The 17,176-nt window shown below is 47.0% G+C and overlaps 2 protein-coding genes across 2 annotated transcripts; one reads left to right on the plus strand and one right to left on the minus strand.

Annotated features, from left to right (window-relative positions):
- Nucleotides 1-2,037: 2,037 nt before the first annotated feature.
- LOC105311488 (histone H2B, gonadal-like) lies at nt 2,038-3,007 on the minus strand. The gene is made up of 2 exons (XM_023527130.1): nt 3,003-3,007; nt 2,038-2,894 (listed from the first exon to the last, which is right to left on the minus strand). Exons 1-2 carry the CDS (start codon nt 3,005-3,007, stop codon nt 2,357-2,359), a joined length of 543 nt encoding a protein of 180 aa, XP_023382898.1. The 3' UTR covers nt 2,038-2,356.
- LOC105311489 (histone H2B, gonadal-like) lies at nt 3,006-10,500 on the plus strand. Its single transcript, XM_011387478.2, has 2 exons — nt 3,006-3,022; nt 9,572-10,500. Exons 1-2 carry the CDS (start codon nt 3,006-3,008, stop codon nt 10,179-10,181), a joined length of 627 nt encoding a protein of 208 aa, XP_011385780.1. The 3' UTR covers nt 10,182-10,500.
- The last annotated feature ends 6,676 nt before the right edge of the window (nt 10,501-17,176 follow it).

Genomic DNA, 17,176 nt, shown 5'->3' on the forward strand with positions numbered 1-17,176 from the left:
CCCCTACTAAGTACAAGTGAGTGTGTAGGCACTCCCATTCTGGTCTCTACTCCTGGCCATCCTCCCTCCCACCGATTCACAGGCATTCAATGGAAACTTAATCGAGCACGGGAGTCAAGCCTGAATTTGATTCCTGGCTAGGCCACTTACTAGTTATGTGAGCTTGGGCAGTAGTTAACCCACCCTCTCTGAGCCTCACTCTGCTCGACAGGGAGAATTATGTCTGCCTGTCCTGGAAGGAACATACAGGGGCAAAGGGTAAAGACTAGACACACGTGTATAACATACACAGCAGAGTGCCTGCCACATCGAATCGTAAAGTGCTTGGTAAGAAACGGTTACCGTGGCTATTTGTGTGGCGCTGGACACTGGAAGGCGAGGACGGGTAAGACGTGGCCCCCAACCTCTGTGACATTACATCTGAATGGAGAGTTAGCACACGCATACTCCCGAATGACTACCAAGAGAAGGCTGCATCTGATCAAGAGCACGACGCAGGCATCGTGAGGGTTCAGAGAGTAGGAAGAGAAAGAGGCAGAGAACTCACCATGTGCCTGCACCAGGCTCTGCACCTGGCATGCTACAGCTATTCTTTCATTCAGTCCTAATCACAGCCCTTCCCGCCAGGGCGTTATAAATAGTATGCCCATTTTACAGTTGAAGGTCTGAGGCTCAAGGAGGGGGAAGTCACCGTAGGCTGGGATGGTTGGGTCATCTTCACAGAGAACCTAGGATTCGAGCCAAGCCTGGAAAGGTGAATAGGATTCGGGTAAGGTGAGGGCGATGGGGCAAAGTTTCATGGGAGTGAGGAGGAAGAGCTTGCCAACAAAGCCCTGAGTCGGCAACGCCCAAAGCCAGCGAGGTAACACGGCATTTTCCAGTTGCTCCCTAGCAACTCCCCATCACAAACTCAAACCAGCATTATCTCTGCAGTCTCACTAACGTGAGGCTCAGGGGGGAAGAGTCATCCTCCCTTATCTCGCTGTCAGCCCTAAGCAAACAGATGTGGCCAAGGTAGGCAGGAGAGCATGTCCATATAGCCGTCTGGCACCAAATCTCACTTACGCCCCTCCAATTGCCTGAGGGCACACTCTCGGGACTGAGAACAAGCATAGTCACCATTCATTGGGCACTCCAGCTCACTATCTCACCGAATCCTCACAACCACCTCGTGGACCCTATTCTACAGAGGAGGAAACTGAGGTTCAGAGGGGCCAAGTCACCGACCCAAAGCATTACAGCTAGTAAGAGGCACAGCTGAGGTTTGAGTCCAGGTCTGATCCGACTCCCAAACCTGTGCCCTTAATCACTCTTGCTGTAGAGCCCCATCCCACTAGCTCTCAGCAGTCATAGGACCCACACAGACACTCTCACCATCTTGTGTCTCTCTTCCCTGTTCATGCAGCCCAGTAACGTTATTTGTCTCCAGAAAACAAAGGCAGCAGAACTTCGAAGGGAGCAAATCATGAAAAAGCTGATGCACTCTCCTGGTCACACTAACCTTTGTGTTCTGCAAATCCCCAAGCCCCAAGAGATGCGCTCATTCTATCCCCAGATCTTTTCCCTAGAAGGTTGTCCCAACACAATTATTCAGAGCGCCCCCTGTACCCTCAAAAGTGTCTGCATTAATTGGACAAGAAATTATATGGTCAAGGGTGACCTACACAGAGGCAGCTAAGCCTCACACATCAGGTCCTTTTGCAACCCTGACACATGCTGGACAATGATCTGCAGCTCCCCTGCGTGAGGGTGGGGCCTGACCTTCTGGGAGGTGTAGCCACTTCTTGAGGAAGGAATAAGGTATAAATAAACTAGGAACGTGATTTTGAGGGGATTCCAAGTACAATCCAGCTTGCTGGGATTGGAGTGGTCAAGGAACAGGGGTAGAGGAACCCCTGGAATGCAGAACTTGCACCAAAAATGAGTCAATATCTAGAACCGGTTTTGGTCTCAGGACAACTTTACATTTCTAAAAAGCAGTAGGAACCCAAAACACTTTTACGCGGGCTAGATATGTGCCAATCGTTACTGTAGCAATTATTAGAATAGAAATTTCGATACATTTATTTGAAAACAATACAAACCCCATTGCTTCATGTTAACGCAAACTCGAAATTCGTCTGAGAACTATCAGCAAAATATCCCCCAAAAGGCTGACCTAGAGAAAAAACCGACAGGAATGACCGTTTAGGAAAGCCACGAAAAGCAACGTGGTTAAGGAAAACCCACGATTTGCCATGGAATAAACTACACTCTCTCTCGATTAAAGTAGAGTTGATGATGTTTTGTCCACGGTAACAGGGCTTTAGTCGTCGGCAGAAAGCCACGGGAACAAACACGAGCGTAGATCCCACTTTTAGAGCCACAGGTCTTTTCGTGACAAGCGAGGCGGCTCCGAGAAGAGCCTTTGGGTTGCGATGCTCAGGTGGTGCCCAGGAAGCTCACGCGCGGCCTTGGTGACCTCGGACACGGCGGGCTTGCCCATCTCCCCGGGCAGGAGTAGGCGCGCGGCCGTCTGGATCTCTCTGGAGGTCATGGCGGCGCGCTGGCTGGAGAGGGCCAGGCGCGAGGCCTCTTCGGCGATGCGCTCGAAGATGTCCTCCACGAACGAATCCATGACGTTCAGGGCCTCCTGCGACAGGCTCAGGTCCTGGCGAAAGTTCTTCAGAACCCTGGGGAGACAGGGGGCGAAGCTGTCGGAGCGGCGGCGGGGGCGGGGGCGGGGGCGGGGGGCGGGCGAGGCGGGGGCTCCTCGGATTCTTCTGCTCCGGGAGCTTCGGGGGTGCTTCCGTGGGCTCCCAGGTGCCCAGCAAGCCCTCAGGAGCCTCAGAGGCGGGTGCAGCCATGACAGAGGCCGCTTCCCCACAGCTTGTGAGGAAAGACAATGGTGGCTGCTGTGCGAGGCGGTGGCCGGTTTATAGCCGCTGCATTCCCTGACGTCATGGGCAGTCTCCACATCTGATTGGCTAAAATGCAATCCAGGGCACCTGTCACTAAGTCACGCCATGTCGCAGGTGATTGGGTAGGCTCCTGCTTGGCATCGCATCCACCAATCGGAGTGGGCATTCTTTGACTGCTGCTTGAAACATGCTACATAGGGCCAAAGGCCACCTGACAAGGTTAGCTGGCTGATGTTCCAACAGGGGGACATTGAAAAGGCTTCACGAAAAGCATCCAAATTGTAGAAATTTCCATTTTGGCTCCTTAAGAGAGTCTGACCTTCATAATCCAATTTATGACTGCTATCAGAATGACTCTGCCTCTTTGGGCCCCTTACTTCTAATCCAGAATCTACTGTTGTCCTGGGCTAAGCCACCATGGTTGAGCAGGAATTCTCTGACGTGGTTGGCAGAGTGCTCCTGGAAATCAATGGACCTTGCTGACTAATCAGGAACTCCAGTTCTAATAAAAAAGCGTCGGTTATTTGGGAAAGGGAGAAATAGCAAAGCTACAGCCTCCAAACAGAAATGGGAAAACTTATAAAGATATTGAAAGTACTTAAATATTTACCAAATTTAAAATTGTTTTCTTTACATTCTTTGGGTCCCCAGATGTATGACGCATACTTGAATTGGTAGATTAACGTAAGAGTCATAGTTTAAAGAAATATGTACATATATATTTCTCTTAGGGGAGAAAAAAGAGACATAAATGGGAAATACATTAAAATTAGTAGCACACGCCTTATCAAGGAGCTCAACGGTGAAAGGTAAAGCTCTTTTCCTCTAAGATCAGGAATAAGAAAAGAATGCTCACTTTCGCCACACCTACCCAACACAGTACTGGAAATCCTAGCCAGAGCAATCAGGAAAGACAAAGAAATAAAAGGCATCCAAATAAGAAAGGAGGAAGTATAATTCTTCCCGTTTGCAGATGATATGATTTTATATTTAGAAAATCCTAAAGATCTCGCCCAAAACCTGCCAGAACTAATCCACTGATTCAGTAAAGTTTCAGGAAACAAAAGCAACATACAGACAACAGTTGCATTTTTGTACGCTGGCAAGAAAACATCTGAACAAGAAATAAAGAAAACAATCCCATTTACAACCGCATCAAAAGCAATAACATACTTAGGAATAAATCTAACCAAGGAGGTGAAGATCTATGCAATGAAAACTATAAGACTTTGAAGAAAGAAATTAAAGAAGGCAATCGAATGGAACAGCATTGTTAATGGAAAGAAAGAATTATATTGGTAAAGTGTCCCATATTACACAAAGTCATATATAGGTTCAAAGCAATGCCTATCAAAATCCAATGCAGTTTTTCACAGAAAAAAATTTAAGATCCTAAAATCTGTATGAAGACCCCCACACGCACGCGCACACACACACACACACACACACACACACACACACGCTCACCCAGTAGCCAAAGCAATCCTGAGAAGTTAGAACAAAGCTGGAAGCATCGCACTTTCTGATCTCAAACTGTCCTAAAATGCAATAAAATCAGAACGGTATGGTACTGGCATAAAAATAGACACCTGGAACAATGGAAAATAATAGGGCGCCCAGAAATAAACCCATTTATACAAGTCAGTTAATATAGACAAGGGAATCGGGAATACTCAAAGGAAAAGGAGAGTCCAAATGGTGTTGGGAAAACTGGATGACCACATACAGACGAATGAAATTGGATCCCCATCTTAGGCAACTCACAAAAAAATGAACTCAAACAGGTTAAGGACCTAAATGTAAGACTGGACCAATTAGAGTCTTCCTGGAATGTTCACCTCTAGTGACAGAAAGAGTAACAGGTGTGATTTTTCTGCTCGTTGTTTGTTTCTTGGACTGGTTTTATGCTTTTTAACCATAATTATTTAATAATATTAGTTTTCTAAAGCCGCCCTAAAATTTCCGGAGATTGGGCTCTTTAAACAAGATACATTAATTAGCTCAGATTTTGGAGGCTCAAAATGCAAATCCACGTGTCAACTGGTTGGTACCTTCAGAGTTCTGTGAAGGAAGCATCTGTTCCAGGCCACTCTCCTTACCTTGTGGATGGGGAAATCTCCCTATATCTGTCTGCGTTTTCTTCCGCATATACATGTCTCTGTGTCTAATTTTCTCTTTTTATGTGGAAACCACCCATTTTGCATTAAGACTCACTCTAATGAATATCTTTTAACTTGATTACTTCAGTGGAGACCTTATCTCCCAATACGATCTCATATGAGGTGCCGGTATTTAGGTCTTCGTCAGCGTACGAATTTTAAGGGGACACACTTCAACCCACAGGTGATATGGATTTGAGCTATCGGTGGGAATTTCTTCTTCCTCTTTCATAATATTAAGAAAACATTGATGACTGCTCGAGGGAGGAAATTAGGCCACCCTCCTTTCGTCTTTTCCCACAACTATTTGAATATCAAGTATTTTCATTTTGACGTTTTGTTTCTCCTACCTTTCTCTGTGAAGGGGGATGATACTATGCGATTTCAATCCTTAACAAGTATTAAGATTGCTTTAAACCTAAACGCTTTCTCAATTTCGTTATGTATCCCATTTGCACTTTAAAGTAAGTTGTAGTTTCCCCTTTTGATTAGGACGTAGAAACCTGTAGAGGATGTCACTCTCAGCCAAACAATGAGACAAAAATCTGGATAATCTACAGAAACCAAACTTTTCTTGAGTCCCTCAGAAGAGGAGCAGGATGGTACGGAGGAGACAAAACACAAAGACTACTTAACATCAGCAGAGCCTCATGAACTAAAGAGACAGGATGGGGGCAAACCTGGATTGTAGAGAGAGCTCCCTTGAGTAGTGCAGGAATGAAGGGGCGAGGGGGAGGTCAACGCCTTTTCAAAGAGGGAGTACAAAAGCCTGTTTCTTTCTGTCCAGTGGGCCCTTATACCTCCAGGGGTCTCCCTGGGATCATTAGAGTAAGGATTTAGGATAAATGAATCCCCTCATCAGGAATATTGATTATCGTTATGCTGGCATATTAAAAAATCTTATAAAAGGACTTGAAAGAATAATTTATTTCTCAAAGAGACCAAGAAATACTATCAGGGGCCAATAAATGGGGTTGGTCCTGATTTCCGGGCCATCGTTACCCTCCTCCTCTATGATCATGACATGTCACTACTGTGTGACTGACTGGTGAATGAATGTAGGGTGAGAGAGGAGTAAGCTTGAAAAGGTGGACTTTTACTTTCTCGTTATTATGGAGGACTTTCGAAACCAACCTGGGACTACCGGTGGACATTAGTGGAATGTGCGTGTACTGGGACTCCCCTCAAACGGGTCCTTGCCACGAAGCCTAGCGTCCACCCGAGGGTTGTGACATGACCAGTCCTGCCCCTCATGGCCTCCGCCATTGCCCCGGGATTCTTCGAAATCCTGAAATTTGTCCTTAATGTTGTCTACCTCTGCTTCTAAGATCTTCCGAGAGAGGCAATGGTGAACAATGTCAACCTTTGGGGGATGTAGTTAGGCAAGTGTCATATAACTTGGGTGGTCTTTCGTTGTTTCTTTCATGTGAAGTTATTTATATTTCATTAAAATCACACCAGTTTACGACACAGTATATTTAAAATATAATGTCGGTAAATTGTTAACGGCTTGTAGTCGCATAAAAATTGTCATCGGGCGTGTATTTTTATTTTATTTTATTTCTTTAAAAAATTTTCAATTACAGGTCACGTACAGTGTTATATTAGTTTCAAGTGTACACCACAGTGATTAGACATTTCTGTTACTTACAACGTAATCACCCCGATAAGTCTGGTACCCACCTGCCACGATATATAGTTATCATGATATTATCCACTATATTCCCTCTGCTGTACTTTACATCCCCGTGACTGTTTTATAACTGCCGATTTGTACTTCTTAATCCCTTCGCCTTTTTCACTGAGCCACCAATACCCCCTCCCATCTGGCGACCATCAATTTGTGCTCTCTGTGAGTTTTTTGTTGTTGTTGTTGTCGTTGTTGTTGTTGTTTTGTTTATTTTGTTTTTTTTTTAGATTCCACGTACATGTGGAATCACATGGCATTTGTCTTTCTCAGCCTGACTCACTCCACTGAGCGTAATACCCTTTACGTTTACCCATGCTGTCGCAAATGGAAAGATTTTGTTCTTCCTTTATGGCCAAGTAATATTCCATTGTATATATGTATATATGTACCACATTTAGGGTGCTTCTATATCTTCGCTATTGTAAGTAATGCTGCAATGAACATAAGGCTGCACATATCTTTTTGAATTAATGTTTTGGATTTCTTCGGATAAATGCCTAGAGGTGGAATTGCTGGATCATATGGTAGTGCTATTTTTAATTTGGGGGAGACGCTCCATACTGTTTTCCACAGCGGCTGCACCAATTTGCAGTCCCACCAGACAGTGCATGAGGGTTCCCTGTTCTCCATTTCCTCACCAACACTTCTTGTCTGTTCGTTTATTGATGACAGGCATTCTGACAGATGATATCGGATTGTGGTTCTAATTTGCATTTCCCTGATGATTAGTGACATCGAGCATCTTTTCATATGTCTATTGGCATCTACATGTCCTCTTGGGAGAACTGTCCATTCAGGTCCTGTGCCCATTTTTAAATTGGATTGTTTGTTTATGTGGTGTCGACTTCGTATGCGTTCTTTATAAATTTTGAATATTAACCCCTTATAGAATGTACCGTTCTCAAATATCTTCTCCCATTCAGTATGTTGTCTTTTTGTTTTCTTGATGGTTTCCTTCTCTGTGCAAAAACGTGTTAGTTTGATGTAGAACAGAACAAGTAGTAACAAATGTTGGAGAGGATGTGGAGAAAATGGAACCCTAATACACTGCTGGTGGGATTAGATGTCCAGCACACTTCACCCCCATGCCAATGCCATCCTGCTCCAGATCTTAACTCGGAAATAAAGACAATTGAGAAAAATAAATACTCATAACGGACATCATGTTAAAGGAATTTGTAAAGAAGAATGTAATTTAGGAAGAAGGAAAAAGATCAGAGCTAGTCGATCTGAAATGCATGTAGAAATAGTAGTAAAATAAATAATAGCAAATAGAGGTAAATGAAGAATAATGATTATATATAACAGTTACAGTAATTGATGATAGCTACTTTGAAGAATCAAGTAAATGAGATATAACTAAGTAATATAATTATACATCACATGGATGATGAGATTGTCCAAAGAGCACAGCTCATGTCCTGCTCTCCACCGGCTCAGTCAGTATTGGACCTCCAGGCCCTAAGCCACAGACTTTGGCCCTAAGAGTGGGAGGGTGACCAAGGATGAACCAATAAGAGCACTCTTGAAAGGTTAAGCCTTGAGGATTGTGGAGGAAATTGGTGTGGTTTCTTTCCTCTTTCCTCCTCCTCCTCCTCTTCCTTTTCCTCTCTCTCTCTCTCTCTCTCTCTCTCTCTCTCTCTCTCTCTCTCTCTCTCTTCGATGGCTTGCCATTAATCATGGGAATTTCATGATATGACCGAGGAGACTGTAGTGGGCATGCCTCTTGTCCATTCCACCAAAATAAAAGAAGGAGCATTATTAATATTTCAACTTAGATTTTCGATTCCTCACTTGTAAATGGGATTTTTCAGAAATCAGAATGTAAGTTTTCCTCACTAGTTATATCATTATCTTACATTTTCTAATAATAAAAGTAAACATTCCCCTTCACGATTAGAACCATTGTATTAGCAGTAGAATCAGCTTTTAAAAAAGAAATGTCCGATCGGAAACAACTTTGGCATTCTGACCATTTGGGATAAAACCACATTGATGACACCGTTCTTCAATTCTTCCTCAGTCCGATTTTGGTTCAATTTCTACATTTTACTTCTATATAAATACATTTAAGAAATGCCTCAGCTGGTATTATCATGAATTTTTTAAAGGTATATATGTCTATGCTTTTAGTGTTACAGAATTTCCATTTATCGATTCCCTTTCTCAAGCTGTGGGGGTTTCTTAGGGAAGTAGGGTAATTATTTCTTTCTACTGAAAACTCCTATATTTATTCATCAATTCAAGTATGTGGGACCTAAGGAATGGTAAGGAAAGCATTTTGATTAGATAAATATTAAATATTTTCAATACTTTTATAAGTATCCCCATTTTGTTTCATTATCTGTCTCTGGAGAAAGTGGTTTTGCGAGTCCCTTCTGTTTCTGAGGGTTTTGCGATTTACTGAGGGTTTTGATGAAAACCGGAGGCAGTAGCTGGTGAACTACGGCCCCTGATTTCCAAGGAGCACTCTGCCGGCCTTGTCGTGGGTTAGAGGAAAGGGGTCCTCTAACTCAAAGTGGCCAGACTCAATTCCGTTAACAGTCAGGAATTGGGTTATAAAGGTCAGACTCTCTCAAGGGGCCACTTCGGGAAATTTCTACAATTCGGGTGCTTTCAGTGAAGTCTTTTCAAAGTCCCCCTGTTGGAGCATCAGCCAGCTAACCTTGTCAGGTGGCCTTTGGCCCTATGTAGCGTGTTTCAAATGGTTAGCGGTCGAAGGATGCCCACTCCGATTGGTGGATGCGATGCCAAGCAGGAGCCTACCCAATCACCTGCGACATGGCGTGACTTAGTGACAGGTGCCCTGGATTGCATTTTAGCCAATCAGATGTGGAGACTGCCCATGACGTCAGGGAATGCAGCGGCTATAAACCGGCCACCGCCTCGCACAGCAGCCACCATTGTCTTTCCTCACAAGCTGTGGGGAAGCGGCCTCTGTCATGGCTGCACCCGCCTCTGAGGCTCCTGAGGGCTTGCTGGGCACCTGGGAGCCCACGGAAGCACCCCCGAAGCTCCCGGAGCAGAAGAATCCGAGGAGCCCCCGCCTCGCCCGCCCCCCGCCCCCGCCCCCGCCCCCGCCGCCGCTCCGACAGCTTCGCCCCCTGTCTCCCCAGGGTTCTGAAGAACTTTCGCCAGGACCTGAGCCTGTCGCAGGAGGCCCTGAACGTCATGGATTCGTTCGTGGAGGACATCTTCGAGCGCATCGCCGAAGAGGCCTCGCGCCTGGCCCTCTCCAGCCAGCGCGCCGCCATGACCTCCAGAGACATCCAGACGGCCGCGCGCCTACTCCTGCCCGGGGAGATGGGCAAGCCCGCCGTGTCCGAGGTCACCAAGGCCGCGCGTGAGCTTCCTGGGCACCACCTGAGCATCGCAACCCAAAGGCTCTTCTCGGAGCCGCCTCGCTTGTCACGAAAAGACCTGTGGCTCTAAAAGTGGGATCTACGCTCGTGTTTGTTCCCGTGGCTTTCTGCCGACGACTAAAGCCCTGTTACCGTGGACAAAACATCATCAACTCTACTTTAATCGAGAGAGAGTGTAGTTTATTCCATGGCAAATCGTGGGTTTTCCTTAACCACGTTGCTTTTCGTGGCTTTCCTAAACGGTCATTCCTGTCGGTTTTTTCTCTAGGTCAGCCTTTTGGGGGATATTTTGCTGATAGTTCTCAGACGAATTTCGAGTTTGCGTTAACATGAAGCAATGGGGTTTGTATTGTTTTCAAATAAATGTATCGAAATTTCTATTCTAATAATTGCTACAGTAACGATTGGCACATATCTAGCCCGCGTAAAAGTGTTTTGGGTTCCTACTGCTTTTTAGAAATGTAAAGTTGTCCTGAGACCAAAACCGGTTCTAGATATTGACTCATTTTTGGTGCAAGTTCTGCATTCCAGGGGTTCCTCTACCCCTGTTCCTTGACCACTCCAATCCCAGCAAGCTGGATTGTACTTGGAATCCCCTCAAAATCACGTTCCTAGTTTATTTATACCTTATTCCTTCCTCAAGAAGTGGCTACACCTCCCAGAAGGTCAGGCCCCACCCTCACGCAGGGGAGCTGCAGATCATTGTCCAGCATGTGTCAGGGTTGCAAAAGGACCTGATGTGTGAGGCTTAGCTGCCTCTGTGTAGGTCACCCTTGACCATATAATTTCTTGTCCAATTAATGCAGACACTTTTGAGGGTACAGGGGGCGCTCTGAATAATTGTGTTGGGACAACCTTCTAGGGAAAAGATCTGGGGATAGAATGAGCGCATCTCTTGGGGCTTGGGGATTTGCAGAACACAAAGGTTAGTGTGACCAGGAGAGTGCATCAGCTTTTTCATGATTTGCTCCCTTCGAAGTTCTGCTGCCTTTGTTTTCTGGAGACAAATAACGTTACTGGGCTGCATGAACAGGGAAGAGAGACACAAGATGGTGAGAGTGTCTGTGTGGGTCCTATGACTGCTGAGAGCTAGTGGGACGGGGCTCTACAGCAAGAGTGATTAAGGGCACAGGTTTGGGAGTCGGATCAGACCTGGACTCAAACCTCAGCTGTGCCTCTTACTAGCTGTAATGCTTTGGGTCGGTGACTTGGCCCCTCTGAACCTCAGTTTCCTCCTCTGTAGAATAGAGTCCACGAGGTGGTTGTGAGGATTCGGTGAGATAGTGAGCTGGAGTGCCCAATGAATGGTGACTATGCTTGTTCTCAGTCCCGAGAGTGTGCCCTCAGGCAATTGGAGGGGCGTAAGTGAGATTTGGTGCCAGACGGCTATATGGACATGCTCTCCTGCCTACCTTGGCCACATCTGTTTGCTTAGGGCTGACAGCGAGATAAGGGAGGATGACTCTTCCCCCCTGAGCCTCACGTTAGTGAGACTGCAGAGATAATGCTGGTTTGAGTTTGTGATGGGGAGTTGCTAGGGAGCAACTGGAAAATGCCGTGTTACCTCGCTGGCTTTGGGCGTTGCCGACTCAGGGCTTTGTTGGCAAGCTCTTCCTCCTCACTCCCATGAAACTTTGCCCCATCGCCCTCACCTTACCCGAATCCTATTCACCTTTCCAGGCTTGGCTCGAATCCTAGGTTCTCTGTGAAGATGACCCAACCATCCCAGCCTACGGTGACTTCCCCCTCCTTGAGCCTCAGACCTTCAACTGTAAAATGGGCATACTATTTATAACGCCCCGGCGGGAAGGGCTGTGATTAGGACTGAATGAAAGAATAGCTGTAGCATGCCAGGTGCAGAGCCTGGTGCAGGCACATGGTGAGTTCTCTGCCTCTTTCTCTTCCTACTCTCTGAACCCCCACGATGCCTGCGTCGTGCTCTTGATCAGATGCAGCCTTCTCTTGGTAGTCATTCGGGAGTATGCGTGTGCTAACTCTCCATTCAGATGTAATGTCACAGAGGTTGGGGGCCACGTCTTACCCGTCCTCGCCTTCCAGTGTCCAGCGCCACACAAATAGCCACGGTAACCGTTTCTTACCAAGCACTTTACGATTCGATGTGGCAGGCACTCTGCTGTGTATGTTATACACGTGTGTCTAGTCTTTACCCTTTGCCCCTGTATGTTCCTTCCAGGACAGGCAGACATAATTCTCCCTGTCGAGCAGAGTGAGGCTCAGAGAGGGTGGGTTAACTACTGCCCAAGCTCACATAACTAGTAAGTGGCCTAGCCAGGAATCAAATTCAGGCTTGACTCCCGTGCTCGATTAAGTTTCCATTGAATGCCTGTGAATCGGTGGGAGGGAGGATGGCCAGGAGTAGAGACCAGAATGGGAGTGCCTACACACTCACTTGTACTTAGTAGGGGGAGGCCTGCTTGAGAAATACCTATAGGTGACAAAGACATAGGATTCAGTGGGTCCCCAAGCCTGGGTAAGGGGATACGGTCCCTCCTGGACAGGAAGAAAAGAGTCGGCGGGGGTTATGGGTCAAGCGAAACCTCAGGGCCATTGTCCTGGGGAATTCCATGGTGGCTCCAAGATCCTGAAAGTTGGCAGTGGAGGACCTACCCACTGGCCATTCTCAAGGTGAATTCTAGAATAAGCACTGGTCAAGGGCGGCTCCTCTGAAGTGGATTATTAACCTAGAAACTCTTGAATTCCCTCGGAGTCCAGGCTGTGCATTACGCTCCAATCGTTCCTTGGGAAAAACCAGGACAGAATATCAAGCATGGGATCTGTGGTTAGATGTGGAGATAAGCTCTGCTGTGCTCTTGCCTCAGGGGCAATGATGGGAAGAGCAGAGGGCATTTGCCATCTAATTCAGCAGACCCCAAAGCTCATACGGCTTGAGAATGACCTGGGAACCCACGGCTATGACCTCGCGGAACAGGCTAGAGGGCTTGGTAATCCTAGGCCTGTGCACTGCAGGGTCGTGGGACTGTGATCAGGGAGGCCTCGCCTGGGTCCAGTAGAGCTAGGCCTCCTCCAGGAGAGTGCATCAGGGGTCCACGTGCTGTCTCTTCAGTCCTTCCAGATTTTCCAAAGGCGTCACTCAGACCAGGGTGAAAAATCCCTGGCCTGGTTCCCAGGGATTAAGTTCGGGAAGCCTCAGCGAAGGAGCCGGGGGCATCCAGGCTCAGCCCCTGCCTCGACTGGCCCGCCAGGGCAGCATCCAACTCCACTCCCAGCTTCTACTCACGGGACCCCTCCCCGAGCCCCGTTCTCGGAGGGGCATGGTACAAGGAGCACGAAGCTGGGCCCGGGTGTCAGGGGCAGCTGAGGTCTAATCCCCGCTCACCCGCTTCCTGAACTCTGTCAGGCATGGCGATGGACTCACCTTTCTAGTCCACGGGTTTATTCTCCGTCCATCGGTGATATAAACAGGACCTACCTCACAGGGTTGTAGAGACCCATTAAGGGGGTATTCATGTGTCCCCTCCCAACTTCTCAGAAGGGGGAGAAATCAACTGTCAGAAAGACAGTGAAACTGTCGAATATGCGTGACATCATCTACATAAACTGTACAACATACTCGGAGTATCATCTTACGTTGTTCTGTGTGACAGGATCAAAATTGGTACTGTTCGTTATGATAGAAAAAGACAAACCTCGAATCGCCACTTTCGAGAAATTGTCACTTCTCCGACCACAATTATTTTAGCCACGCTTTCCTCAAGAAGGGTCAGGAAATCTCACATCAGAGTTTACAGCGCAGCCCGCATTCATCCATTTATTGAAACATTCACTGAGCGCCTACTACGTCCGGTCTGCTGGGTGCTGGGAATCACAGATGAATAAGCTGAGAGCCCGTAGACGGGCTAGAGTCCAGAGCGGGGAGGCGGATGCTTTTGTCAGATATTTATAAGACATGAAACGTTGTGAAAGAGAAGTGCCCTGGTTATTGTGGGAGCCCAGAGGAGGGCCAGCCAACCCAGCCGGGGGCGGGGGAGGGGGGGCTAGTCAGGAAACTCCTTCTGGGAGAGGCCAGGTCTAAGTTATGTGGGTTCTGTAGCTGCCGTCCACATTCTATTTCATATTTTATTTGTCGTTTGTTTCGGGTCCTGTTTGCAGAAGGAGCAGGAGGAAGGAGGTAAGAAAGACATCCTAAGTGATGGCAACAGCAGGAGCCGATTCAGCCACAAAGCAGCTTGAAGACTGGGCCACTAGGGTGACCAACTGTCCCGGCTTGCCGGGTCCCGAAGGGTTTCCCGGGTGCAGGGCTTTCAGCTTTAATACCAGGACAGTCCCGGGTTGCCTGCGACTGAGGGGCTCCCACGATGCGGGGCTGTCAGTGCCAAGATGGAAAAGACCTAGGCAGACCAAGAGGCGGCGGTGGCCCTGTGGGGGAACTGCAAGTAGTTCAGCCTCTTTGGACCTCACAATGCAAGGCAGGAAGTGGTGGCAGATGAGATTGGGGAGAAAAGCAGGGGCCAGATCATGAAGGACCTTGCCATATATAAGAAACTTGTACCTTGTCCTCTAGGCAGTGGGGAGCCTTGAAGCCTTTTCAGCAGGGAAGTGACAGACTGTCAGGTTTGCTTTTTACTTAGATCACTCAGGAAGTAGTACAGAGGCTCGATTTGCGAGGGCCGAGGCCGAAGGCAGGAGGTGGCTGCCTTAATTCAGGTAATGATGATGCAGGCCTGGTAAGAGGCAGTAGGGATAGAGTGGAGGGGAGAGATTCAGGGACCACTTGGGGGGTAAAATTGGTAGCAAGACTGACCGAACGAGGGCAGTGAGGGACAGCAGAGTTGACAGTGATCACCCCAATTTAGAAAAAAACTTTGCACAACCTTTTGGTTAAATGAAATCATAGGAAGAAAAATATAACCGAACACCCATCTACGACCACAAGCTCCAGGAATAAAATGAATGACAGATACCCTTGAATGCCCATCGACCCCTCCCTTACACCCATCCCCGCTCCCCTCCTTCCTTCCTTTCCTATGCGAAATTGATGTTCCTCATTTCCATCAACTTCTTTACGCTTCTGCTACATAGATATGAAGTGCAAAGCAACATATGCTGATAGCATTGTTCTGCATCTTTTTATACCTTATATAAATTATATCGTGAGATAAGTATTCTTCTGTATCATGCCGTTTCACTATTGCGTGCAAGATACAGTCATAGTGACATCGGTAGCTCCGGTTCACTTATTTTCCCGGTGAATGGCTTTCAGTTGTATGACTGTATCACAATTTGTTCATCCACTTTACTGTTGATGACCATTTACGTTTTATCTGAAATTTTTGTTAATAAGTACAATGCCGCTAAGAGCATCCTGGATTAGGTGCCCAGGAGCGGAATCGTTGCAGTCAGCAGCGGGTGCTTCTCCTGCACGTTAATCGATATGCCGGATTGCTCTCAAAAGGCCTCAGACCACCTTCCACACCTACTAGCAGTGGATGCAAACTCCCCATGGCTCTATCTCCTCACCAACACGTGGGGCGGTCAGTCTTTTTCACCCTCGCGGCTCTGATGGTGTGAAACAGTATCTCACCGCGGTGTGGGTGGGCACTTCTCGGACTGCTCGTGAGCTGGTGCCTCGTCTTGAGTATTTTACTTTTTTTCCATTTGTGTTCCCTCTTCTGTGAAATGCCTGGTCAAGGCTTCCTAATTTTAGGAAGCACTCGAGGCCATAAAATCCCCTCTAAGTGGCACTTAGCCATCACCGTTCTGGGAACTGTTTTATGCAGCCACTCTCTGTTTTTATGTACGACTGTTTCCATTGCTCTGCGATAATTCTGGGCAACTGTGGCTTTCCTTCGTTCTGAACAAATTACCAGCCATTTCCTCTTTGAACATTATTCTTCCTCAGTTTGCCCAATATCTCCTTCACAAACCCCTACGGGGTGTGGTTTATACGTTTTCGGTCCATGTCCTATGTCTCTTCACCTTTCCTTTCTCTTTATCTCGCTAGGAGGCGTCCCCCCCCCCAACTTCTCCCAATACGCTAATTCCCTATCCAGGCGCCTTAATCGGTTATTTAAAATTACATTAACTTTTTGGTCCAGTGGTTCCGTTTTATGCTTTCAGAAATTGTATTTGATTCTTTGTGATATTTCTTGTTTCTTCCTTATTATGGTTTATATCCTCCCATCTACTTAACATGTCAACACTTTTTGAATTGTTTGCACCCGGGGATAAGTCTTTGGAGGAGGATACCTTTGGTTTTCTTGAATTATGAGCAAGTGTGGAAGGGCTTTATCGGTGGGGACCTTCTCTAAGGCTCAGTTAAGGGTGGGCTCCTCCACAGAGGATTTGACTAGCATTTGCCCCACGTCTGGGCTTTCGCCAGAATTCCTTGAGCCATGCCGATAGTCTTCATTGGGATGCCACAGCCACGTGAAGGCAGAATTGCGCTTTGAAACTATCAAAGGAGCCTTTCCCCCCCACCCCCGCCCCATCCAGACACAAGGCCAAGATATACCAAGTTGCCTTGTCATCTCCCTTTCCCCATAGCAAAAAGGCCAGCTTTTCACTAAGGGTGTTGTCTTTCAAGGGCCTGGGTTTGAGGCAAACGTCTCAGTTGTCTATTAATTTCTAGCTCTCTTCCAGCTCCTCCAAGCATTTCAAATAATGTTTGTGGTCATTTTTTCAAGTATTTCTACTTGTTTGGAATGGGAAGTATTGTTTTGTTTTTGCTGACCTATTAGTGTGCCAATAGCGTGCAAATAAGAAGTGTAAGTGGCCCTTAATATTAAAGAAAGAGGGGGTGCACCCGATCAGGGTCACTCCTAAGCTACTCTGAAAGTTTCGAGTCAAGTCGCATGCACATACCTGTTGCCTTGGAGGAGCTGGTTGGAGGGCTGGGCTCAGCTGGGCCCCGGTCTCTCCCCATAGAGTCTCAAAGCCTGTCCATGTGGTGTCTCCAGCAGGATAGGCAGACTTCCTACATGGCGGCTCAGAGGTCTCAAGAAACGAGGCAGAAGGCACCTGTCGTTTTAAAGATTAGCTCTGTAATCGGCATACATAACGTCACTTCCACCACGTTCCATTGGT

This window comes from Pteropus vampyrus, unplaced genomic scaffold, assembly GCF_000151845.1.
Source record: "Pteropus vampyrus isolate Shadow unplaced genomic scaffold, Pvam_2.0 Scaffold1000004352, whole genome shotgun sequence".
Taxonomy (NCBI): Eukaryota; Metazoa; Chordata; class Mammalia; order Chiroptera; family Pteropodidae; genus Pteropus; species Pteropus vampyrus.